The sequence below is a fragment of the Phocoena phocoena genome, chromosome 6, assembly GCF_963924675.1.
Source record: "Phocoena phocoena chromosome 6, mPhoPho1.1, whole genome shotgun sequence".
Classification (NCBI taxonomy): domain Eukaryota; kingdom Metazoa; phylum Chordata; class Mammalia; order Artiodactyla; family Phocoenidae; genus Phocoena; species Phocoena phocoena.
The window spans coordinates 21,069,003-21,094,231 of record NC_089224.1 but is presented as its reverse complement, the minus strand read 5'-3'; the positions used below and the strand labels follow the sequence as shown (position 1 = coordinate 21,094,231).

Genomic DNA, 25,229 nt, shown 5'->3' with positions numbered 1-25,229 from the left:
TTTCCTCAGACTTTCCCATAATCCCTATTATTTAAGAAATGATCTTAAACACAATACTCTTAAAAAAAAAAAAAAATCCTAAAAACAAGTCCAGAGCAGCCCAGGCTGGCACACTGCATGACTGGGATGATGGCTTAGTGGATGCAGTAATGGCCACTGGCAGAAATCATGGGACAGAGGGATATTTTTTGCCCTCAGTGTGGCACCTATCAGTTCATTTTCCCCTGAGGTTTGAACTTTTACCAACTTCTTAGGAATAATTTCCAACACACCTGTCATGGGACTGCATACATGGCATCTTGGTATGTTAAGTCAGCCCCAAGTTGGGTTATCCAAACAGCAAGGCGTCTGCCTTCTCACCGGTTCAGAAGCCTGCGCTCAGACTCTCGCCAGGGAACAGCTGCATTCAGGGAGACCGCCTGCTCCCCACTTAGACAAGGGACTGTTGCAGGGAGCACCCACCCTGGGACAGCCCCACAATTATGGGGTCCTTCCAACTGGGTCTTCTCCGGCCTCATCCAGGTTTCCCTAAAGAATGTGTCTCCTGCCTACTTTCCCATCATTTAAACTGACTCGTCCATCTGTGGACCAGCATTTATTGGTGTCCACAGTTGCGTGAGGCACTGGAAACCAGCTCCGTCCTAGGCATCAGAGACGGAGGCATCTGCCTCGTAGGGCCCACATGTCATTGGCAGAAGTAGACACTGAATGATTGAACAAGAGTTGCACAGCGCATAGGAGCATTTAAGGAAGGGACTAGAGCATGCTGTGGTTGGGGGTTCTGTTTTATGCTGGATGGCAAGGAAGGGCCTGACTGTGAAGGAGACATTTGAGCAGAGACCTGAAAGCAGCTGGGAGCCATCCTGATGAGGGAACAGCATGTGTGGGTGCCCAGAGGCCAGGAGTGTGCTAGGAGGGCCAGGCCACCACGAGGCCACTGTGGCTGGTGCAGAGTGAGAGGGGGAGAAATGGAGGATAGGGGCCAGTTTACTGAGGGCTCTCGGGCATTGGGAGGACTTTGCTTTGGGAAAACCAGTCTGTCCAGCTTCGGGAAGGTGTTTGGGCGGATCCAACTGAAGTTCAATGGGACCCGTCTGGCTGCGTGTAGAAAAGAGCCAGTGCAGGGCTTCCCTGGTGGCGCAGTGGTTGAGAGTCCGCCTGCCAATGCAGGGGACACGGATTCATGCACTGGTCCGGGAAGATCCCACATGCCGCGGAGCGGCTGGGCCCGTGAGCCATGGCCGCTGAGCCTGTGCATCTGGAGCCTGTGCTTCGCAACGGGAGAGGCCACGACAGTGAGTGGCCCGCGTACAGCAAAAAAAAAAAAAAGAAAAGAAAAGAGCCAGTGCAGAGGTGCAGAAGTGAGCATGCTCACCAGCCACACTGTGCATGTTTTCTCTCCTCTTGAACTATGGTATGAAATCCATTTGCGGTAGCAGAACCCCTGAGCCAGAAGGGACCTCACTGCTAATGGTCTAAATCCCTTGATTTTCAGACAAGGACTTAGGCACAGAGGAGCTTGCCCAAGGCTGTCAGGCAAGTAGGAGATGAGAGCTGGAATGCGGTGTCCCTGGCATGTCTGAGCTGAGAGGAAGCAGAAGCAAAAGCCACGTCCAGGGCGTCCACTGTCTCTGGCTCCACTGCTCTCCCCATGCAAGGCGTGGTGCCAGGGCACGTCACTCAGAATGCCCGCTCCCCCCTCTTGTCTCCTGTCCACACAGCTCAGCTGGGACAGTTCAGGAGTGGCTTTGTGAAGAGTGGCTGTCAGGGACTTTGTACTGTCCTTGGAGAATAAAGCCTCTTTACAGAGGAGATGGACAGTGTGGCCTATAGACCCTCCCTTGCAGTCATCTGTGGCATTTCTAGAGGTGGCTTTTCATCACCTGCTATGATGGGCTGAATGTTTGTGTCCCCACAGATTTGTATGTTGAAGCCCCAGCCCCCAGTGTAACAGATTTGGAGGTGGGGCCTTTGAGAGATGATTAGGTTTAGATGAAGCCATGAAGATGCGGCCCCATGATGGGATTATCTATGAAAAGGTGGAGGCTGGACTCTGCCTACAGCAAAGAGGCAAGGCCATGTATGTGAGCGTACAGCCAGATGGCAGCCGTCTACATGCCAGGAAACAGGCTTTCTCCAGCATCGTGATCCGAGACTTCCAGCCTCCAGAACTGAGAGAAAGAAACGTCTGTTGTTTAAGCCCCTCAGCCTGTGGTATTCTGACTAAGGCACCTGCCTATGTCTGCGGTCTGGCTGGCCAGAAGGGAACACCAGACAAGGACCCTCAGCCCAGGTCCTGTGGGTCGGGGCCGGAGCTCTGCCTCATTCGTGACATCAGGGATAGAGGCAGAGTGGACAGGCTGTGTTGGGGATGAGTCCCCTCAGCTCTCTGAGGCCTCATATGACAGCACAGTTTGCCATTTTGAGAAATTAGCCACAGCTCAGGCGTGACTACAAAATGGATTTGTTAGGAAAGAGAAACAAAGCTTACTTTCTGAAAATGTTGTATCCTCTCCCCCAAAGGAAGGATCCAGAATTGGTGGGGTCCAAAGCATATATAATTTGGAGACCCTCTTTAAGGTCCCTCTTTAAGAGGGTCCCTCTTAAGACCCTCTTTAAAATTAGGTACAAAATACAGTATATTTTAGAGTGAGAAAAAAATCACAATGATTTACAATTTTTAAAAGACTAATCAATACCTTAAACATACAAAATTTAGAAAAAGTAATATTTTTATTTTTACTTAAGTTCCCGACACATGTCTATAGCACCTTTTATTTTTTACATCTTTTGACGGCATTGACGGCATAATGTTTGCCTCTTCATTTGACAATAATTTGGTAGTATTTTCTTCATTTTGAAAAAAGAAAACTCAGTCCTTCCTCTAGGCTCACACCTCATTCTGAGTAATGCATGTCCATTTTTAGGATCACTGGCAACTCTGGAAAAGGAAGTTGGAGTGGAAGAAAGAGTGGTCTTCTCTGGCTGTGATTAAATATCTTTTACAAATCATACAAAACTCTAAGGCCGTGTGGTCACACTGCTGGGCCCTGCTTGGGCCGAACGAGGCCGTGGGGACGGGCTGTGTTCAATGGTTCTCTGACTGTCCAGTTCAGAAATATCTCACCATGTGGTTCGTGCAGGACAGCTCAGAGCTCACATTCACAAGTGCTGCTCCAAGAGCACATCACATCTGCTGAAATGTAATGTACTAGTCCCTTCGTGTCATCATGTAAGGGATCTCAGAACAAAAATGCTCTAAAATTTCCATGTTCTGCAAACGAAAAACAATGGAATTGTCACTTGCTTTGTGCTTAGTACCCAGGAAAACATTTTATTGTTTTTGGCTAAAAGTCCTTGCAAGTCTTACAGAGTGAAGAGTGAGTTCTAGGTGACCTTTAAAACACACAGATGGCAGCTCTCCAAACGGGTGAATTAACATGGCACAGAAAAGATGGTATCTCAGATTTGTCAAAGGAGTCATCAAGCCAGTAAGTCGCCAATGCCATTTTCACTGTAGTTCTTATTCTCTGACTTTAGAAGTATGCTGTTAAAAAAAAAAAAGCTGCAAAAATAGCCTTTCATTCCACAAAATAATGCATTCCACCAGATGTGTGCCAGGCATTGTGATAGGACTGTGACAAACAAGATGGACTTTAGTCCCTGCCTGCACCGTGCTTACAGCCTAGGGGAAGATGTTAAATTCAGAAACACATACTGCAAAGTGTGTGACGTGTGACTACATGTCCCGCTCCGTCCGTCACGGTCGTCCCATCTAATGACACTGTTGGTGTGTTTATTTCTGTTCACTTGTTTGTTGTCCGTCAGTCCCACTTGTTCTGCATGCCCAAGTGCAGGGACCGGCCTCCATCTTCACGGGTGGAGCCCCAGTGCTCAGAACAGGTCTCAGTGGTAGGAATCTTTTTTCTGGGGAAAGGGACATTTCAGCTGTGTTCTGAGCAGTGAGGAGAAGAGAATCAGTAGAGAAAGAAAAGAAAGTGGTCCTGGGCAGGAGGAAGTGTCAGTGCAGAGTCTTAGGGGTCAACACTGCCGCCTGAGCATGACCTGGCCCAGGAGCAGGGCAGGAGTGACAAGCTGTGTGAAGGAAAGGCCATCCAACCAGACAGGAAGTCCCTCCTGACCCTAAGGGGTGGACCGGGGAATGGATTGTCCACTCAGGGAGAGGGAAAGGGGGCCGATAACATGATGGGAGGGGGTACAGCAGGGGTCAGCAGGGCTGTCTCAGACCAGAGGGTCATCCTATTTACACACCAACTGTAATATTTGCCAAATGATTCTTAAACTGGCCGATTAGATTTAGCTGAGGCTGAGGTGGTAGTAAGGCAGTTCTGGACTCCATCAGGAGGGAGGAAGAGCCACAGCAGGATGAGTGCCGGGGCGGCTGTGCCCAGAGCCGCTGGGTGAGAATGGTGGAAGGCAAGAGGTGCTGACTGCAGGTCTTATTTTGGAAATGCTTGGTGAACGCCAGGCCCGCATTGCCATGGGACTAAGAGGTGGAGGGGATTGAAGGAGATCCCAGGAGAGCAGGTGGGGACGAGGTGCTGCCAGATCAAGTCTCCTGGGCCAAACCAGTGGTGCAGTCAGGTCTGGGAGACTTGTGAGGTCCTGAGGAAGACCCTGACCTCTGGGCTGGTCCCCTGGATTGTGAAGAGAGGGGAATGAGGGTTCTGCAGGGAGAGAGATGGCAGAGAGTCAGGTCTTAGACCAGGACAGTAGTTTGCAGAAGTCAAGAGCGAGTGTTGCCCATGCCATAGCTGAGTAGTGTGGGCAGGGCAGGAAGGTGAGAACAAAGGCCTAGAGGAAGCCCAGGAGAGTTGGAGTCCGAGGGTCTGAGAGGCACACGTGCTGGGGAGTGTACGAGCTGTGACCTGTGGGCTTCGCGAGTCCTGAGGTCGTAGAGCGTTACATCCCCTGCAGTTGGGGGTGGGCCTCAGCACCCTGCGCTGGCCTGTGGTTGTTGCATATGATGCGTGGGACTCCTCAACCCGTGCTTTTCTCATGACAGCTCTTTAATATGTGACAGTCATCCCAGGTAGCCTGGGGCCCTGTATGCAGAGAAACAAGACAGTGCAGAGGCCTCTGAGCAGGTACCAAGTAGTGGTGCCGTTTATCCTTCACATGCCCTCCACAGTCAACCACCTTTCCAGCCCTGCAGAACAATTGAGTTCCCTGTGTGATGTGCTCTTATGTGCTCTGCATCTGAAATCCAGGTACCCCAGATCTTCCTTCCCCTGTCCCTTTCAAGGAGAAATAAACACTTGAATCTTTGAGTCATCCCTTCTTCATTAGCCATTTTCTAGATGGAGTATGACATTCTCATTGTTTTCTCCCTTCCTCCCTTCTCTTCCCTTCCCTTCCCCACCATATCCTTCTCCATTATAGCCCGATGCCCCTCACACGCTCTCCTCCTTTACACACATGTACGCGTACACACACACACACACACACACACACACATACACATTCACTTATTCATGCCTCTAATGTTCGGGGCCCTGTAGGAGGCCTTCCAGGGGAACCTACAGGTAAAACAATGAGCAACATGCACAGATGGTCCAATGAGGGCATACACCATTCTGTACACAACTGGGTACTAGAAGATTTGGTGACAGTAGCTTTCTAAGGAAAAGGGTTTTGTCCACCCAGAATCAGGAATGTGCTAAACCATGTGGTCCTTGTCCAGGTTAGACCTGGCTTGGGGACACCGGGTGACATACCGGCCATCCTTGAATATTAGAACAATACCTTTCACCAATGCCCTCCCCCTCCCTCTCCCCCTTCCCCATCAGGTATACTGGATGGCAGGTGGATGCCTCTCTTTGGAAATAGCTATTAGTAATCTTTTTCAGTGCAAGTACAGCTCAGTGTAAGGTAACCAGGATAAAATGTATTCAGAATATGCTACATTTTTTTCAGAGACATTGAGATAGCTTGTAAGAATATACACTTGTATTCCCCATAAGCTAGGAACAAATGTAAACTAGGAGAAAGGATGAAGAATGAAAACAGTACCTTCAGTGGGGTTCCACAGGATGGATACAAAGTCCACAGCAGATGATGTAAGCAGTGATTCTCAACCTTCTGTTTGTGTGCAAACCACCTGGATGCTGGTTAAAGCACAGATTGCTGGGTCAAACCACACACCCCCACCCTCCAGTTTTTAACTCACGAGGCCTGAGTTATATCTCAGGAATTTGGATTTCTAACAAGTTCTCAAGTGATGCTGGTCTGAGGACCACATTTGAGCCTGCTCAAGATGCTGGATACCTACCTAAGCTACATTAAGAATAGTGATCATTTGAGATTTTCCAAGTTCATTGGAGGGTCTTTAACCATATGTGCATTAGGGAATGTTCCTGTATTATTTGACTGGTTGAGACAGAGTTAACCTTGAAACTGCTTCTATTTGTAGAAACTTAAGTTCAGGCAAGCGCAGCCACTTAATAGCTCTGTGATTTAGATAGCTTAATTCATCTCTCTGACCTCAGCTTACTGAATGATAAAAAGGGGAAACTACTGTGTTACCTGAGTTGTTACAGAGATGAACAAGGTAATATGTTTAAAGCTAAGCCAGTGGTTGTCCTGTATCTGTGCTTCCTACAACCATGGATTCTTTCATCAGTTCTGGAAAATACTCATCTATTTTTTTCAAGTATTATCATCCTTCTTTCTTATCATTTCTTCCTTCAGAGGCTCCTATTAAACATGTTTTAGACCTTCTTAATTCATCCTCTATTCTTTCTTAGTTTCTATTGTCTTTTCTCTTTGCACTGAACTATGTAATGTTCTTGGATTTGTCTTCCAGTTCATTAATTTTTACCTCATCTGTATCTAATCTACTTTAAACCCATCCACTGTTTTTTTTCCATCAGTTATATTTTTAAAAAATTTCTAGAAATTCCATTTGTTTTTGTTGTTTCTCAAATAGTCCTTTATATTTTTGAGAGTATCTTATTGCTTGCTAGTTTTTGTGATTCCATCTTTTGTCTCTTTGAATATTTCATGTATATTAGCTTATATTCTGTATCTGATGATTCCAATATAGAAAGTCCTTAGGTGTATAAATCTCTGTCTCTCCTGCTCTTTTTCCCTCCCTGACCTCTTTCTTATAACTCCTGTTTCCTTATGTTTTGGGTGATCTTTTTGAGCTCGTATTTGATTGATATTCATCTGTGGGACTCCTCAGTGTTCTATGCTGGGAACACTGTTCTCCGGAGTTGAAGAGGTTTTCTTCTTCACCGTCCTTGCTTTAATGGGGGAATCTCAGGTTCAGGTGCCCACCTTGCTGCTGGCCCGGGATGTTCTCCCCCTGTCCACTGCAGCACTGATATTGGTATTTGTCCTTAGGCAAATCTCACTTTTTTTTTTTTTTGCTCTTATTTGCCACTCACTTTTCCCTGCTTAAGTTATAACTCACTTTTTGTTATATATTTAAATTTCAAAAGTGATCTCTGGGTTTAGAAAAAACCTTATTCATAGATGAATGAGACTGCATGACCCTCATATGCCACAATAAAAGCTGAGTTCTGTGAGCGCTCTTAGGTGTTGCCATCATGGATCAAAGTGTGCCATTCTATTCGACACGTGTGGTTCTGCAGCCACAGGTCAGCATAAAGTGTCATGGCCTGTCTGAAGTAAAAAGTTTAAAGGGGGTTGTGGACTAACGTCAGTATCACTTCATTGGTCTGATCAAGGTCCCCATGAAGGTGGAGGAGAAGCAGCATGACCTAGTTTCACCTCATAAGCTAGAGCAGAGGGAGAGAGAGGGGAATTGATAAAACTTTTTAAAAGGCAGATGTGTGAAAGAATAGCTTGGCATGGCCCCATATTTAGACCTGTGTTCCATATTGATCCTGCTTTCATTGCATGTATGGAGTGCTCACGTGCCTAAATTTTGCTATAGTGCAAAAAGCAAAAGCACCCAGAAGTTGTATTTCCTCTTGTCTTCCGTGGATCATTAGTGCTGATACCTCTCCTGAGTCTGGGGGTGCTCTCAGCGTTATACTGGCAAGCATACTACTGGGCGTGCCACTCCCATATCCTCTCCTTCCTTACTCCTCAGCTGCTGTCTCGAAGCCACCATTGGGCCCCATGCCACAGTATCTGACCACCCGATACAGCGTCAGCCCTGGAAGTGAGCCCCTCCCTGTCTCTTTGTACAGCCCATTCCAGCCATAGGCACACAGCTTATCCCAGGCACCCCCTTTCCCCTCCAGCCAGCCACGCTCTACTCTGCCCATGGGAAAACAAATGCACAGGACAGTGAGAATGCCTGGTGGGCTAGGATGTGCCCCAGCTGTCCTGTTCTGTCTGCAGCAGACACAATGCACTGTCCCCAGACCTTGCTGGGTGGAGGTCACCTTGAGGGTCCCACCACCTCCTGGTCCTCACTTCCCTGTCAATATCTGGGCATCATTACCACATGTTTTCTCCGATCCAGGAGGTCATAGGAGGGTGGAAAAGGGCTTCAGCGCCCCCCAGGCTGTGCCTGGCAGAACGAACACTCTCCCCACCTCAGCTTGGCCAAGTGCTTGGTGTCTGTGAGGTGCAAGGCCTGCTCATCGCAGAGCCTGAGACCATCCACCCGCAGAGGCAAGGTGGCTCTCCTGCCCTCTCACCAAGGACCTCAAGATGGTCTTAAGGCCAGTTAGGACAACTTCGCAGTTCAAGAGCGCTGAAATCCCACACCCTGTCGTAGCAAAACACAAATCTGTCGTGAGCCTACTTGTTCCAAGAGACTCACTGGGAAAAAATACAGTATTCTGGGGCTTCCGGGAATATGCCTGAAGATAGTTGACCTGGAGGGTGGAGGCCAGCAACCCCAAGAGAAGGTGCAAGACTAGTCTTTGCTCTTTCCCCTTTGGGCGTCCATGTGACAAACCTGGTGGGTGTCCCAGGGCAAAGGGAGGCTTTCTGAGGAACAGGAGGGGACCAGGAGGAGGAGCTACTTCAGCTTCCAAACCAGTATTTTCTGTATGTTAGATTAAAAATAGCCCAGCCCAGGATCTGCCTGCAGCCAGCAGACACCCCACAGTTACTGGCCGTTAGTGTCACCAAGCCTCTGGGCTTTGCCACCTACAGATGTTGGGCCTGTGGGTTTCCCTTCTCTGCCCTCGTTTCCTGCCAGCTGCTTCGGGGGCTGCTCAGGCTGCGTGTCCACAGCCTGTCCCTGTGCCTCCCGGTCCTTAGATTGTGCTCACCAGGTAGCTGTTGCCACTGGCATCCCGGGAGCTGAAACAGGTTGCCTGGCTGGAGCTCTGGGAGAGAAACTCCTCTGGGACCTATTCTCGGGGGGAGCCTCAAGGAAGCGTGTGCCTTTGCAGAAATCACTGCCCAAAAGCAAGAGATGCTCTATTTCTGCCTTGCATCAGCTCTCTTTTAATGCTGTTTTTCTTATGAAAATACTAAACACACAGAAGAGTGAGTCACTCTGTAAGTGCAGCTTAATGGAGAATTCTAAAGCAAACACCGCTGGAGTCAAGAACTAAAACACAAGCAGCATCGCGGAAGGCCGCACACTCACACCCACCTGTTACAGGACACCACTTCCTGCACCCTTGTGTCCAGCATGCCCTGGCTTTTTTCTTCTTTTTTCTTTCTCGTCACCACCTAGGACCTAGGCGTACATCAAAACCGTTCGCATTTGCCTGTTTGGGAACTTCATGCATGTGGAATCACAGTATACGTTTTATACTTGTGAGAGTCATCTGTGCTTTGTATCACTGCCATTTGTTTGTTTTATTCTATGACATTCTGTGGTATGAATACCCCACAACCTACTTACTCTGCACTTAGTGAACACTTAGGCTGCTTACGGTTTTTGATAATCGCAGATAAAGCTGTTATAAGCATCCCCACATACTTTATAGGTGCAGAATGCACATGTTTTGTATGTCTTGGAGTGTTTTGCTGACTCAGAGGGGATAAATAGGTTCAGTTTCAGTAGAGAATCCCAAACTGTTTTCCAAAATGATTGAACTGATTCATGCTCCCACAGGCAGTATACGAGGGTGCCTATTGCCCTCGTTCTCAGAAATATATAGCATTTTTGGTCTTTTTAATTTTTGCCAGTCTGAAGGGCGTGTAATGGTATTTCCATTGTGGTCTTAATTTGCATTTCCCAGTTTCTAATGAGGTGATTGAACCATCTCCCCATACATTCTGTGATCCTCCATCCCAGTTTTAACAACAAAAGGTCAATCAGGGCATAAGGCAAGGTGGAATGGTTGGGCATTGGACATGGATCTGGAAAACCAGAGTTCAGATCCAGGTACTTGATTCCAGCACCCTGAGGTCCAAGATACAAAGGACTTTAAATCAAAGAGAGTGGTATTTTGGAATGGCCTATGAGCATCATTATCCCAAGGTCACCTTTTATATGCGTACACGTAAGTCGATATTGCTTCATATTAAGAATTTGTATGATTCTTTGTACCTCCAAACTATCTTATTTGTTTGCCACGGATGCTTACAAAATAAACAAAGCGGGTGTGAGTAGCCCCACATTATAAAATAGCTTCCCTACAAGATAGACTCAGTTATCCCTCATATAAAAATATGTTTTTCCTTTTCTGTGTGGTGGTTTTTCGGTTTGACAGCAACCAACTGGCCTTAATGGGCCATGTAACCGTGAAAGGGAGCTTACACTTTGGGGTGCCGGTGACCTGGTTGGGTTGGGAGGAAGGGATGTTTTCACAGAGCAGAAGGTTTCAGAAGTGGCCCCTACCGAGGCCGAGGCAGGTCTGGGCATTTCCCGCCACCCACACCAGCTGCCCTGAGCACTGGTGCATGGAGGGAACCCGTTCATCACGCACAGCCAAGCACGACTTAAACTTATTTTTAAAACGAGGTTCCAAAGATGCAGCTCATATCTCAAGTCCTGGGTTAGCTTTTTGAGGTGAACCTACAAGGCCAAGGGTGACCACGTCAGCTTCCAAAGTGCGTCTTGTGGATGTGGCCTCGTACAACCGAAAGGAGGCATCAGAAATTTCCCCTCAACATGGAAATACGACGGCAGCTTGGCATATTTGAACTCTTCCCAAAATACAGTGCATTGGGCACACTGCTTAACATTTGGGGGCCTCAGTTTCCTCATTTTAGAAAGTGCCAAGGCCGGAGAGGCTTTCTGGGACCGCTGGGACCTCGGTGACTCACCCTCTTGCAGATCTTGTGATCCCAAGGGCTTGAGTTGCTGAGAGGGGAAGATGGGCTGAGGATGGCGATGACTAAGGAATTCGGCTGGGGAGGGGCTTCACCTCCATTCCGTGCCTTTGCAGCCCCACCTGGCCTGCGCCCTCCCCAAGTCCCACAGGCCCTCCCCGTGGGCGGCAGGTCCCCCTGCATCACAGCGGGTGCCTCTCTGCTCGGTATCAGACTCAAAAGACTCATTTCCTGAATAAGGGAAGGGGGTGGTGCCCAGGAGCACCCACTGGGACCAGGAGGCAGAGCCTGGGCGCCCAGCACAGCCAGCGCAGACCTGGCTCTGCTTGCTGCTCACCACCCCACGCTGGAGGACATTTTCTTCTCCTGGCAACGTCATCTGACCGCATCACATGGAACATTTTAAATACCCGTCCTGGTCCCGCCCTCTCCTCCCTGCAAAGGGGAGAGCGAGCTTGAGGGAGTGAAGAGGGCTTTCAGCCCCCTCCATCTGGGGTCCAGAAGGTTCCTAGTTAAAATGCCCACCAGACACTCACCCACTCCACGCCCACCCTTGGCTAGACAGGGGAGCTGCACTCCCTGGAATCGGATCCAAATGCAGACCTCACTGAAGAGAGGAGGTGAGTGAAGAGGGCTCTACAGACTCCCCAGCTGCGGAATGCTGAGGGTCCCACTTACTGGTACGCTGAGCAGCATTGCTGCTCCAGGCAAACAGAGGACTTGCCCCCAGAGCCCAGGCCTCTCCTGATGCCCACCCAATGCTCCCCAGCCTGCTGGGCTTGGCTGTGGCCTGTCCCTGACCATAGCATTTCCTTGTCTGGAGCTTGCGGTGTCACTGAGCTGTGGGCTGGGCCTCCCTGGGTACAAAGTCCTTGACCCCTTGTCCCCGAGGTTGGGACGCTGTTGCAGGGTGCCTCCCCAGGGCACTCCTCCCTTCCAGGCGGTAGGAGTGATGGTGATGCGCTGTCTCCTCTCTTCCAGGATCAGGTCCAGGGACAACGGGTCTTACGCCCTGTGCCTGCTGCACGAGGGGAAGGTGCTGCACTACCGCATCGATAAGGACAAAACGGGGAAGCTCTCCATCCCTGGCGGGAAGAATTTCGACACACTATGGCAGGTATACGTCATCCTCAGAAAAGAGAGGAACTGGCCCCCGGACCTTGTTAGAATATGCCACCTGGGTCCTTGCCAAGACCTGCCCAATCAGAGTCTGCTTTTCAGCCTTCAGGTTCCTGGATGACTGGTCTAGGGTCATCATGTCAGGTGACAGAGGCTCCCATAGCTTATCCAGGGCCCCTTAGCTCTTGGCACTAGGAAGTGGTACCCACTCAGGACTGTGCTTAGTTTCAACCAGAGACCCAGCCTTGAGGCGCTAGAGGCATTTCTTTCTAAGACGTTCTGCCTGGAGCCCAGAACAGCCTATCATACAAATACACACAATAGAAAGGTGTGGATGGCTGGGAAGGTAGGCCTAGAAGTGGCTAATCAGACTGTTTTTTGAGTTGTGAGGGGCCAAATTTAATATAAAATGCCAGGTGCCATTCTCACTGCAAAATGAATCTTGCTGCAAAATTAGGGCAACCTGGCAGTTGAACCTGCGCTTCAGGCTGCCACTCGTATAGGATTGTTCAGCCCTGGTCTAAAAAGGGGTTCTTCTTGACCTACCTGATAGTAAACCCGAAAACAGAGAGTAATTTGGGAGTTTCTTAGGCACTAATGAGCCCTAATCCGGTGTTCATCCCTGCTTTCCATTGGGCACGAATGACTTGGCTTCATTCTAAATCACAGCTCCATGAGGAAATGGCAAAGCATCCTATAAACTGTAGTGGGTCCAGAGACAGAGAAAACCAAGGGACTCTGCCATCCCAAGAGCAACAACTACGTTGAGCTTTTGTAGGTGCGGGACATCATCGGGGATGGGTTCAAATGTCCACACCAGGCCCCACCAGGAACCTCATGTGTGGTTACAGCAGGAAAGGACCCGACTCAAAATCTTGCCTTTTTAAAAACTGTGATCAGGGATCCCCATTACCTTTAAAGCACTTAGAGTAACCACCACACGGTGTATTTTGGTTCCTAATGCTGTAGTTGGGGACAAAATCTTCTTCTTTGAATGCTGGGTATTTTAATATTTATTCATATTAGTCATAATGCTGACATTGTCTTTTGGTTTGTAGATCATTAGCATGTAGCTTATTATCAACCACAGACTTTGCTTTGTTTTAATGGTATCGCTTTGAAAGAGTATTTAACCTATTAGGTACTAATGCCCAATGCAAATCAGAGAGATGAGTAGGGAATGTTGCCTTCCGGTATTAATTTCCCATCAGAGTCTCTCACTTCCTACAAGAATTGTTGATGGTGTGCATTTAAAGGCGCTGGAGTCCATCTGTCAGCCCAATGCTTGAGGGTCCTGGGCTCCATCACTGGTACACAGCCATTATACTTCTCCTGAATGACCATTTTCCCTATCTGAGCCCAGTCACAGTTTCCAAGTCTGCATGCTGACTATAATGTTAAACATCTTTAATTGTTGGAAAGTTCCTTCCCAAGACTGTTTCCCATATTTACGCTTTCCCATTTACTGATTCCTCCAGCATCTCACAGTATTCAGCCTTAATTAAATCTTTCCCCTTGTATATATGTTTAAGAAAGAGCATAAAAATGCCAGCAGTACCTTCCATTTTTACAAGTGTGATTTCATTGGTTTTCCTTGACATCAACGTAAGGTACCTCTGTGCCCTTCCTCCACCCAGGAGTCTGAGAGGTGGTAACTGCTACACTACTCTAGTATTCCTTTCTTTAGAGCTAGAGTCAACACATCCGTGGACCAGATCTGCCCCTGGTCTGCTTTTGTGTAGTACTTGAAGACAATGATTTTTATACATTAAAGGGTTATTTTTTAAAAAAATAAAGAACTGTGTGACAGAAATGCCATGTGGAGTGAAAAAGCCTAAAATATCACTATCTGGCCCTTTACAGAAAAAGTTTGCAGACCCCTGCCCAAGAGGGAAATCCTAACATGTATGCCCACCTCCCAGACACCCTTGTGGCATAGATTATCTGAAAACATAAGCTTGTAAGGAGATATTTGAATGACATTGGAGAGATGTATGATATTTCAGCTGTTGTAGGGACCTCAATACTATTTAGCCCTAGAACACACTATTGCATTTAACAGAATAGAGAGAACTTTGATGTCCATCTCAGTAGCGTGTTAGGGCTGGTCAGATTGAAACATTTATTAAGAAGGTGGATCTCATGTTGTGTTCTTTCCACAATAAAATAAAATTTAAAAAACAGAATGCTCCCTGGAAGGATAAAATATATTCATTCAACAAACATTCATCTAAATAGGTAAGTTTTGAGAGGAAAGAAGATTCAGAAGCAACAAGTCCTTAACTGGAAAAGGTACCAATAAACAGATAAGGAAGAAATATCAGATAGGAAGATTTTAGATTGTCTGAAGAGGAAATGTCTGTATGAGAAAAGTAAATGTGAAAACTAAGACTGTCTTCCTATTGCATAATTTTGATTAGATATAAATAAATCTATTTGCCATTCATTTATTTTTTAATGTAGCAATCAGGCGTCATGATTCATAGTTTTCTGGGAGCCATTAGCCGAGGCTGTCCATATCCTGTCAACATAAGGCCATTTGCCAAAGGGTCAGCTTTCCCCATGTCCCAGCTCTTACATCACCTGTGCTGTGATATCTTCTCTCTGAAACTTTTGGGCTGAATTGTTTGGTCCTTCCAAAGCCTTTGCCCACAGCACTACTACACCATTAATCACTTTACATTGTTCATTTATATCTCTCTCCACCAAGAAAGTACCTCAACTGTAGGATGATTCACCATAGTTTACCTTTTGTCCTATCTCAGGACCTAGCACACAGCAGAATGTTTGTTTAATGACTGAATAAATGAATGAACATTCGCGTGCTGAATTCATTGTTATAATATCACACAGATATGGGAGAATATAAACAAATAAATGCAACTTGCTACCCCCCCCCAAAAAAAAAGAAGAAAGAAAGAAAGAGGGTGAGCCAAGAGCAGAGTCCAAAAGGGAAGGTGGCATGTGGACTTCTGTCCAGAAGTCTGAGGGTGGCAGGAGAGAGGCATGGGAAGGGATCAGGAATACCACCAAGGAAGCACCTTCTGTTGTTAAGCGCTGTCCTTGAATCACTTTTAAAGTCCAAAAGGGGAGTCAGCTGCTCCAGGTCAGGATTTCTCCATTGCCTCCCTCCATTATTTATTATACTTTCTTACTTTCTTCTTTTTCAGCTCGTCGAGCATTATTCTTATAAGTCAGATGGTTTGTTAAGAGTTCTTACAGTTCCATGTCAAAAATTTGATGGGCAAATGGGTGAGTAGCCAAGACATTGGAGTCTCACTCTTTCAGATGTTGATAATAATCAGCCTCGTTTTAGATTTAGTCTGTTGCAAACTCAAACAAGATGGGATGAGGCTTTGTTTTTACTGATTGATTAAAATAATGTCAGATTGCTCCAGTTTTATAGATATCATTCATCAAAAAATAGCTGATAAGTTTAACTTTAAAAAACAAATGCATTTTAATTGCTTATGTGAGAAAGATGAAAGAGGGTATCAAGAAATGTATGCAGAAAATGTATCTACTCCTCAAGCAGTAATATTTTACAGTCACATTGATTGATCTACAGTGGGGGAGGGGATAAATAGTTGGTTTTCACTAACATAGCAGTAACTGTCCATGTTCTTTCTAACCAGGAAATATTAATTTCCGTCCACAACTTCCAAGTTCCCATCCTGTGGTAAGTGTTACTTAGCCATGCTGTTAAAAGTGAAACAGTTGTATATTAGCATGATGAAAAGCATGTTTAGATAACAGGAGTCATGGTAATTGTTTTCATCACACTTGGTAAACTGGGATTGTGGGTGTCAGCTAGAATCAGCCTATTTTCAGATCCGAGCTAGCCAACTTAACTTCTTAGGTAGGTTAAAATTCCTCCATTTTCTAAAAGTATACTAAATGACCATGCAACCCAATGTTAAATCAGAAATATGCCTCCTGGCAGATTTGGGAAATGTAGCATATTGTTCAGGCTCAGCCCCTGGTCCGTCCATGTGGAGGCGTGTGCACGATCCATGTGACCACGTGCATGATGGTGTGGCGAGCCAGGTGTGTAAGACATCTCCCTGAGGTTGACTGCCCGACTCTTTTGGTTAAATCAACCGAGACATTGTTATCAGAAAAATCTCCCTTTCCAGGAGAGCTGCTTTGGCCATACCTTGGTGGAGGAAGGCTTGGAATGGGGATGCTCTGTGCCATCACATGAGAGAAGCCCTTAGAGAAGTATGGAGTCAGGGGCTTGGCCAGAACCCACATCTCCCTCCATGTCAATAGGAGGTGAGAATTGTGGTTTGTCCACACTTCTCCACGTGGGTTTGCCCAACACATGCCTGATACTCCCAAAAAGAGAGAATTCCAGCTCTCTCCTCCCTCCAGACTGTTATGAGTTGACACACGGATTTATACTCCAAGCAGGAATGATGTCCTGCTACTTTAAGGGGGACCTCACTGTGGACATTTGATGCCATCTGTGAGGAATGAAAATTACCCCATCGTGAGCTGTGCACTCTATACCTCACTTTCTGCCTGTTAACCCTTAAAATCTGCAAAAGGCGGAATGCCCACTCTGCCCTCTGAGGGAGCTATTGACTTGCTCAGAAGCTGCAGCTGTGCTGAACCAGGCAGGTTCTCCGGGCACAGCCCCTGTCCACAGACTGGGGGAACTGGAACTTGCTAAAATACCGATGAACTTTGGGATCAACCTCTAAAATATAGCACCTTAATGGAGTCATCATTTTATTTTACCCTTTATACAGCTCATGGGCCTGGCGAGTCAACTTTAAGGTTGTACCCATCATGAGACAGGTCAATTTTCCTCTAAGAGGCATGAGGGCTTAGGGCTGAGTACTCCTAAAAGAATATCAAGCCCTCTATTTAACCTTGCATCACCTAATGGCTTCAAGGAGTTGGACATTTTGGGAAAACTTTTTATTGACTAGTGAAAAACATATAGGAAAAAAATGCATGTTCCCTAAGGGCCAAACTCAGTGAATTTCCACAAACATCATGGAACCAGCACCCACAAGAAGTAACAAAATTGGGCATGCAAAATTAGTTTCTTTAGGATGATTTGTCTTGAGTTTGTGACTTAATAATTCTGTATGAAAAGTCGGCTATTTAATGTAAAAGCTCAAATTTTATAGCCTTCTGTGGAAAATATTGCCAAAGTATTTTTCCAGATCCTTCTGCTCAAGTGGTCGGCTTTTCCTGAAGCCTTTCTAATGATCATGTATTACCCCTAGTGCATTTCATCAACAGAATCTGGAGGACGTTAGTGTAATTATAGAACAGGTTAAAATAACATGTCATGTAAGGTAGCCTGTATTTGTTTTCTGAAACATTTATTGTTCCTCTTTGCCGTTATGGTTTCTAGACTTGGTCAGCGGGTGGAATAATCTCAAGAATCAAATCATACTCCTTCCCAAAGCCTGGCCACAGAAAGGTGCTAAAACGTCCCCTGCTTGCTGTCCCTGACTAAGTGGTAGGACAGACCTGCACTCAGCACCCACACTCTGCCCTGTGGCTGCCCACTCCGTGTACCCTGCTGCCGACCCTCCTGCTGCTCTGGTCTCATGTTCCTGCCATATGTAGCCCTCTTGGGCAGCCCACGCTCTGCTTTCTGTGTGGTCCGAGTCCCTTTCCTGCAAAGTCCATCACCGTGAGTGTGCTCTCTCCGCTATAATGTGCTCTTGGAAGTCATTTCAGTCCATGTGATAGGTGGGAGGGAATTCTCATATGGCAGTCTTTTCAAAGCAAGCCAGGATCACATGCTGCAGCGTTATGGTAATTAACTAGATAAATTACATGTTGGCAGAAGGAACAGCCAAGGTTGTGTGGATCCTGCCCAGGGACTACACAAGGCCATTGGTTTTATAAATATCAAGTGCCACAGTAACTTTATTGTGGCTGTAGAGTTCCAACACAGAACTTTAAATATAACATGTATAAAGACAAGGTGGAATTTGAGAATTAGAAACGCCATTTTTATTTATGAGACAGTAAAGCTGACATATAAGGGCTTCCCTGGTGGCGCAGTGGTTAAGAGTCTGCCTGCCGATGCAGGGGACGCGGGTTCATGCCCCGGTCTGGGAAGATCCCACATGGCGCGGAGCGGCTGGGCCCGTGAGCCATGGCCGCTGGGCCTGCGCATCCGGGGCCTGTGCTCCGCAACGGGGGAGGCCACAGCGGTGAGAGGCCCGCGTACCGCAAAAAAAAAAAAGCTGACATGTAATGCATTTTCATAGTTCGCTATATGATTGAATTATGAAGGAAATAAAAAGTTCTTTTTTAAAGATTTTTATTTATCATGAATCACCTCCCTCAAAAAATGTATTTATAACTTGTATATGGATTGCTTTTTTTTTTTACTTTTCAGTTTTATCATTGGGGTTAAAATTGATTATTTTATTAATAACTCTTTCCATTTTCATATCGGTTGGTATTTTTCCAAACATTTCAGCATATAATTGAGTGTCAGTTCATGAAGCAGATTGCCTAAAGTACTCATTAGAAACAATGGAAATAAAAAGCATAAAAGCCCTGAGATTTTCTTTCCAAGTGGCAGTCATATTCTAGATGTTCTCAATCTTGTTGACCACAGAACAGAGAAGTGAGTTTAGTGTGGTGTTTGAGGGGAAAAGTTATGAAATAAACCTGAATGGAATAACTGTCTGTTTTGATATCATGCTCCCAGTCAGTGTGGATCAGCTCGTGGGAAACATCAGCCATGAGGGGGCATCCCTTTTGCGGGAGGGCGGGTGACAGTGACGGCTACCCATGCCAGGGTGGCATGTTAGGAGTTGGGGACCAGGTTGTCAAGGCAATACGCGCTCTATGTTGGTGTCCCTTTTGCCCCATGACTTGGTGTTTGTTTCAGGCCACCCACCAGGGCCAGTAGGTGATTGAGGCGTTGACCTTGAAGAGGTCAGCATTCCCCATGATCAAAGGCGAAACTCATGGAGAGTTTCCACAGTGGCCACCTTCTGGCCCACCTGGCCCTCAACCCCTGTTGGCATTCGCCCCTTCTCCTTGGACAGGGCTCACCTGGTTGCCAGGATGGCATCTCACAGGACCATTGTCTGGGGGAAATAGGTCAGATGGTACCCCATCAACTGAGGTGATTCAAAATGTGTTCTGGTTCAGGGTGATTTTCAATCATGAGTCATCTTTTCAGGAGTCCTGATCAAATGCTGCATTGACAAAGCTTCATAGCACAACTCAGGGAGGGACACTGAGTTGCCCATGCATGGTGCCCCATCAGCAGGTCCAGAACCTTTCGCTCGCCTGGCTTCCTTGGCCTCTCCACGCACCAGGTCTAACTGGCAGCCATGGAGGAGCCCCCATGGACGTGGACCACGCCCCTGGCTCCCACTGCTTGTTTCTTCATTGTTCTCTTTATGATGGCCCACAGCTGGTGTGCCAACACATAGCCCTTCCCCATGCACAGTCCCAGAAATGAGCAGTTTCACTGCAGACAGAGTAGACAACAGCAATCCACATTTATCTTAATTCTGTGGTTTCCAAGGGCATCATTCAGGGTTCACCCAGAGAAGCGTGACCAGTCAGAGATTTATGCGTGAAAGACACACAGCACACTCACACACATACACACACATAGGTACCTACATAACACACACATGTACATATTTATACATACATACATCTATATACATGTACACACACACAGATATACAGACTTATCACTAGGACTTGGCTTACACAACTGTAGGGGCAAGTTCCATGTCCATAGAGCAGATCATCATGAAGGGAGGATGAGCAGGGTGGAACCACTCAGGGAAGAGCCAAAGCTATCATTCACAGCCAGCCAAGGGTCAGTCACCCCTCTCCCCTTGGTGCCCTTTCTCTCTTAGGAAAGCCTCAGTCTCTTCTAAGGACTCTTGACCGATTAAGCCAGCCCCATCCAGGATAATCTCCTCAAATTAAATCAGCAAATTAAGGATTTTAATTACCTCTGCAAAATCCCTCCACAGCAGTACCAAGATCACAGTTTGATTCGTTAACACAGGAATATCATTCAGGCTAGCCAGGTTGACACATCAAAATGCCATCACCCCAGGAAACAGTAACCCAGCACTGTGAGGAGACAAGCCCCACTCCCACCCCTGTCCTTGTCCCAAGCAGGCTGAAGCCAGCTCAGGTCACCCACAGTGACTAAAGAAATATACAGAAAATAAGTTTTAGTAGATCTTTAAATTAAAGAAGAACATGTCTAAGGAAAGTTGAAGAAAATATCAGTAAGACTGCCTAAAAATAAAATATGTGTGGATAAGAACCATAACATCATCAAAAGAAACATAATAAACTTGGAATAAGTATTAGTAATGATGATACATATATAAGGTTAATATCTTTAATATGTAAGGAGTTTCTATAAATCAATAAAAGTTTTAACTGTCTAACAGATTAATGGACAATAGTTTATAGTAAAGCAAACATAAATAGCTCTTAAGCATAGGAAAAGCTGTTCCATTTCATATAAGAGAAATGCAAGTTAAAACTGTGGGTCTCCCTTATGTCCGCCTGTGAAACTGATCCAAATAAACAAGCTTGGTGACACCACAGAACAAGGGTGTGGTGAGTAAGCACAGCTGTAATTCATTGGAGAAGTGTGAAATGGTACAATCTCTAAGAAAGGCAATCTCACAACATCCATCAAAATTGAGAGTACATATAACCTCTTAACTGCAATTTCACTTCTAGGTATTTATCATACAGATATTCTTGCATTTATGTGTAATCATGTATATATGAAAATGTTTATTCTAACGTTGTATCATTGACAAAATCTGGAAATAATTTAAAAGTCAAGCAATGAGAAATAAATGAAATCAGCTACAATAAAATTCATACTGTGATGGGTAGCTGAGATCTAGAATTGTTTCCAAAATACAATGTTAATTGAAGACAACAAAGTCATGCACGTATATATGTGCTGATATAGTGTAGAATGTTCCAGAAGAATACAGAAAATACTGATAACACTAGTTGCCTTGGGAGTAGGAAATGGGGTGTCAAGCAGACCCACTTTTCACAGTAAACACTGTTGTGCCTTTTAAAATTTGCCCCTCCTAAATTATTTAATCAATTTTAAAGGATAATTAAATATTAGAAACTAATCTGATTAATACTGTGGAAATACTTTTCTGGCTAAAAGAGGGCTGTTGTCTATTTATTTTTAAAGCATGCTGTTGCTGTTTCTTTTTATTTATTATTTATTTATTTATTTATTTTTATTTTTTGGCTGTATCGGGTCTTAGTTGCGGCACATGAGCTCTTTGTTGAGGCATGCAGGATCTTTCGTTGCGGTGCGCGGGCTCTCGTTGTGGTGCATGAGCTTCTCTCTAGTTGTGGCATGGGGGTTTTCTCTTCTCTAGTTGTGGTGCACAAGCTCCAGAGCACGTGGGCTCTGTAGTTTGTGGCACGCGGGCTCTCTAGTTGAGGCGTGTGAGCTCAGTATTTGTGGTGCACGGGCTTAGTTGTCCCAAGGCATGTGGGATCTTAGTTCCCCGACCAGGATTGAACCTGTGTCCCCTGCACTGTAAGATGGATTCTTTACCACTTCCCGGGACCACCAGGGAAGTCCCTATGTAAATTTATAACAACTTTGAAGTATGCATTGAATTTTCATAAATATCAAAAATATCAATAGTTAATTGATAAAGGAAGGATTGTGTGATTTAAGCAATGGATTAAAAATATTTTAATTGCTCACCAGAAATATTTTAGGAGAACTAATACTTACGTTTTCACAAATAGAAGGGGAATTTTCCATTATTTAGCCAGTCATGAGAAAAGACTTGTGGGAATTATGTCAGATATCCCATTTGTTAAGCTAAGGTGTAAATAATTTTCTTGAATTTGTTAATTTGATCAATATAAATAGTTGTTTTTAATAATTCAGGCACAAAATGGACATGTTCGAACTTGAATTAACTCTAGCATGTAGGTAGTTAATGAAAAGTGTTTTTTGATTTGCAGAATATTATTAACCAGATAATTTGAAATTCCATAATAAAAACTTTAGAGCAGGTGTATTTTTCTTCTCTTTAGAGATTAGTACATTTTAACACTTAAAAATATAAATGGATTTAATTGAAAAATAAAAGTATAATTCACCCTCTCCTTACCCCCTGCCATCACTTACTCTAAGGACTTGTAGTCCTTACAGGAATAAAATTTCTCCTGTTATTAGCCTTGGAATATTTTTCTTTGCTACTTTAAGTGCATAAACCTATCCTTCTATTAAGGATGATTGGCAGAGTTGGAACAACAGCAGCCTTAAAGACTGTGCTTCTGTTTCACAGTTCAAAGGCACAGTCTCTAAGATGAGACATAGCATTCACATTTATCTTAGTTGTGGAAAAGTGTTCCAGAATTTCAAGTTAAAACCCATTTTACATGTTTTATTCCAACACATACATTGCTGGTTGGAATATTTTAAGACATTTTTTTTTTTTTTTGTGGTACGTGGGCCTCTCACTGCTGTGGCCTCTCCCGTTGCGGAGTACAGGCTCCAGACGCGCAGGGGCAGCGGCCATGGTTCACGGGCCCAGCCGCTCCGCGGCACGTGGGATCCTCCCGGACCGGGGCACAAACCCACGTCCCCTGCATCGGCAGACAGACTCTCAACCACTGCGCCACCAGGGAAGCCCTAAGACATTTTCATACATGATTCACTAGTGTTCAGCTGGGAGAGAAAGAAGAATCCTTAAGTCATACTCATTTACTTGGTAATGTGGGAGCAGTGGACCAGACCCCTGAGAAAATATTTCCACATGATTATAAAGGGCCAGATTTTAGATCTTTACTTCTAAGGTGAGGGAAGATTAATTATGAAGGTGAAGTGTTTATTTTCATGGATCTGAAGCAAACCTAAGATTATCTCATACCCTGGCCAAGAAGAGTCTGCCTTCACCTGTGGAACCTTAGTCCCCATTGGGACCACGGTCATTCCACCAGAGACCAGAACCATGTCTGGTTTGGGCAGCCAATATTTCTGAAGCCTACTGGCTCTTTTTGTCACTTCAGTTGTGACAAATATGTTGTCATCTTTATTACTGCTGTTGCCTGATTTGAAAATGTCTTTTAAGAAGTCTAAAAATTAAAGTCTATAAATGGCCATCAGAACATCTAGCAATACTCCCCAATCAGGAAACTCTGAATTAGCCTACCAGCTCCATAACAGCGATGTTTTTTTCTCTCTTGTTCACTTCTGAATGTGCACTTCTTAGAAACAGGCACGGAAAGAATATTTGTCAAATATATATCCTACTTGCAGTTAAGCCTGGCTAGTCAGAGATCACAGATCATAATTTATAACCTAAACAAATATTCTTTTTATTGTTGTGGAGTGATCTGTTTTTACCTGAATTTGCAAAACTTAAAGAAAAATCGCAAATTGCTCTTTGGAAGGTGGAAAGCTAAGGTAGCTAGTGCCATCTAGTGGTGTCTTTCAGCTTTGACTTCTGTTTCGAATACCAGCAAAAATGGGGAAAAAAGCAACAGTCAACATTTCATTTATACCTTGTTCTCTGTGTAGAAAAGGGGATGCTATTGATTAGGGCAGAATAAGTTATCAAATACAAGGAAGAAAGAATAATTACAAATGATAGACTGGACCAGCAAACTGGACCAGCAATATGTTTCTCATTAAATTAAAATTTCTTTAAAAATTCTTTAAACTCTTCGATAATTTATCATTTTGCCTTAGAGCTCATTCTTTACAAAGTCCTCAAATTCTCCTTTTCAACTGAGCATTTGATTCCAGAGGGCTTTTGTCATTGTTTTACTAATGGCATATTCACCGAGTACTCTGGGAAAGATGAAACTTGTATTTTGTATCTTCATATAAAGTCAATACTACCCTTTTAACAGACACAGCAGAAAACCTCCCATTTCTTCCAAAGAACAGTCTCTCGAGTGTAGTTCCATCCTCTGTCCCAGTCAGGGCAGGGAGGGCCGAGGGGTCTGCACAGGGAGCTGATGTGGTTATTGAGGGAAACTCAAGGCTCTGCAAAGGCTCATAGTCAAGTAGTGGTCCATGTGGGCAACATTGAAATGAAGTCCTGAACCACCTCAGCTTAAAAGATGGGACCCAGCCATTCAAAGAAGACCCCCAACCCGTTTCCTTATCCATAGCCAAGACAGATGAGGGGTGAGCACCACACAGCTAATCAGAGCATACATTACTGTGTCCAGGGCTTTAGGCAAACTGTGTCCGTCCCTACTGATTCTTACTCCTTGTGCCCTAGTATCCTTTTCAGTACTTTTTACACCCCTACCTCAGTTTTTAAATTCTCTCCCACAGGATTCATATGGCAGGTAATTGCATTTTGACTTAATTGTAACAGCCTTTATGAAGTCCTGCTCTGGAGAACATTCCATCAGGGATGGAGAGGCTGCAGCCCCAGGATACATCTCTAAGTGAACAAAGGGTGGGAGGTCTTCCAGTCAAGAGAAGGGGTGCTGGTGCCCTGTCTGTCCATGATGGTTGGTCCTGGTGTCTTGAAGTTTTGTCTCTTTGGATTCAGAACCTCCCTACCTCGAGGGAAAATCAGAGAAATTGAAATGATAGTCAGTGTGAACCTAAAAGAGACCTTTTTTCAAAATTTGAAAGCTATTTCCATCTTAGAGTTTGATTGCCAGAGAGAATTGAGCAGAGCAGGAGGATGGCAAGCCTTGGGAATTACCGAGTTTCTCCTAGGACAGTTCTGTTGAGACAGGATAATTATTTTATAAATGAGAAGTGAGCTCACAGCACGTCCGATAATCTCGTAATTATATGTAAATTTTTAAAAGTGGCATATTGTCATTTGGAATTATCCACACCTATTCTTTGTTAATATAAGAACTTGAGAGAGAATTCACTTTTAAATCACATTAAGTTTACACTTCACATCTCCCAGTTTGAA

At 45.2% G+C, this 25,229-nt stretch overlaps 1 protein-coding gene across 3 annotated transcripts in view; it reads left to right on the top strand.

Annotated features, from left to right (window-relative positions):
- The window catches only part of SYK (spleen associated tyrosine kinase), a 52,904-nt gene that overhangs the window by 3,812 nt on the left and 23,863 nt on the right, over positions 1–25,229 (top strand). Inside the window, exons 3-6 of one of the 3 annotated variants that reach the window (XM_065878603.1) lie at positions 12,163–12,298; positions 15,471–15,552; positions 15,936–15,979; positions 17,672–17,740. In XM_065878603.1, coding sequence (XP_065734675.1) covers positions 12,163–12,298; positions 15,471–15,552; positions 15,936–15,979; positions 17,672–17,740 — 331 coding nt within the window. Of the gene's footprint in view, positions 1–12,162; positions 12,299–15,470; positions 15,553–15,935; positions 15,986–17,671; positions 17,741–18,360; positions 18,370–25,229 lie in introns of all 3 variants that reach the window. The other 2 variants (XM_065878601.1, XM_065878604.1) reach the window with 2 other exon arrangements.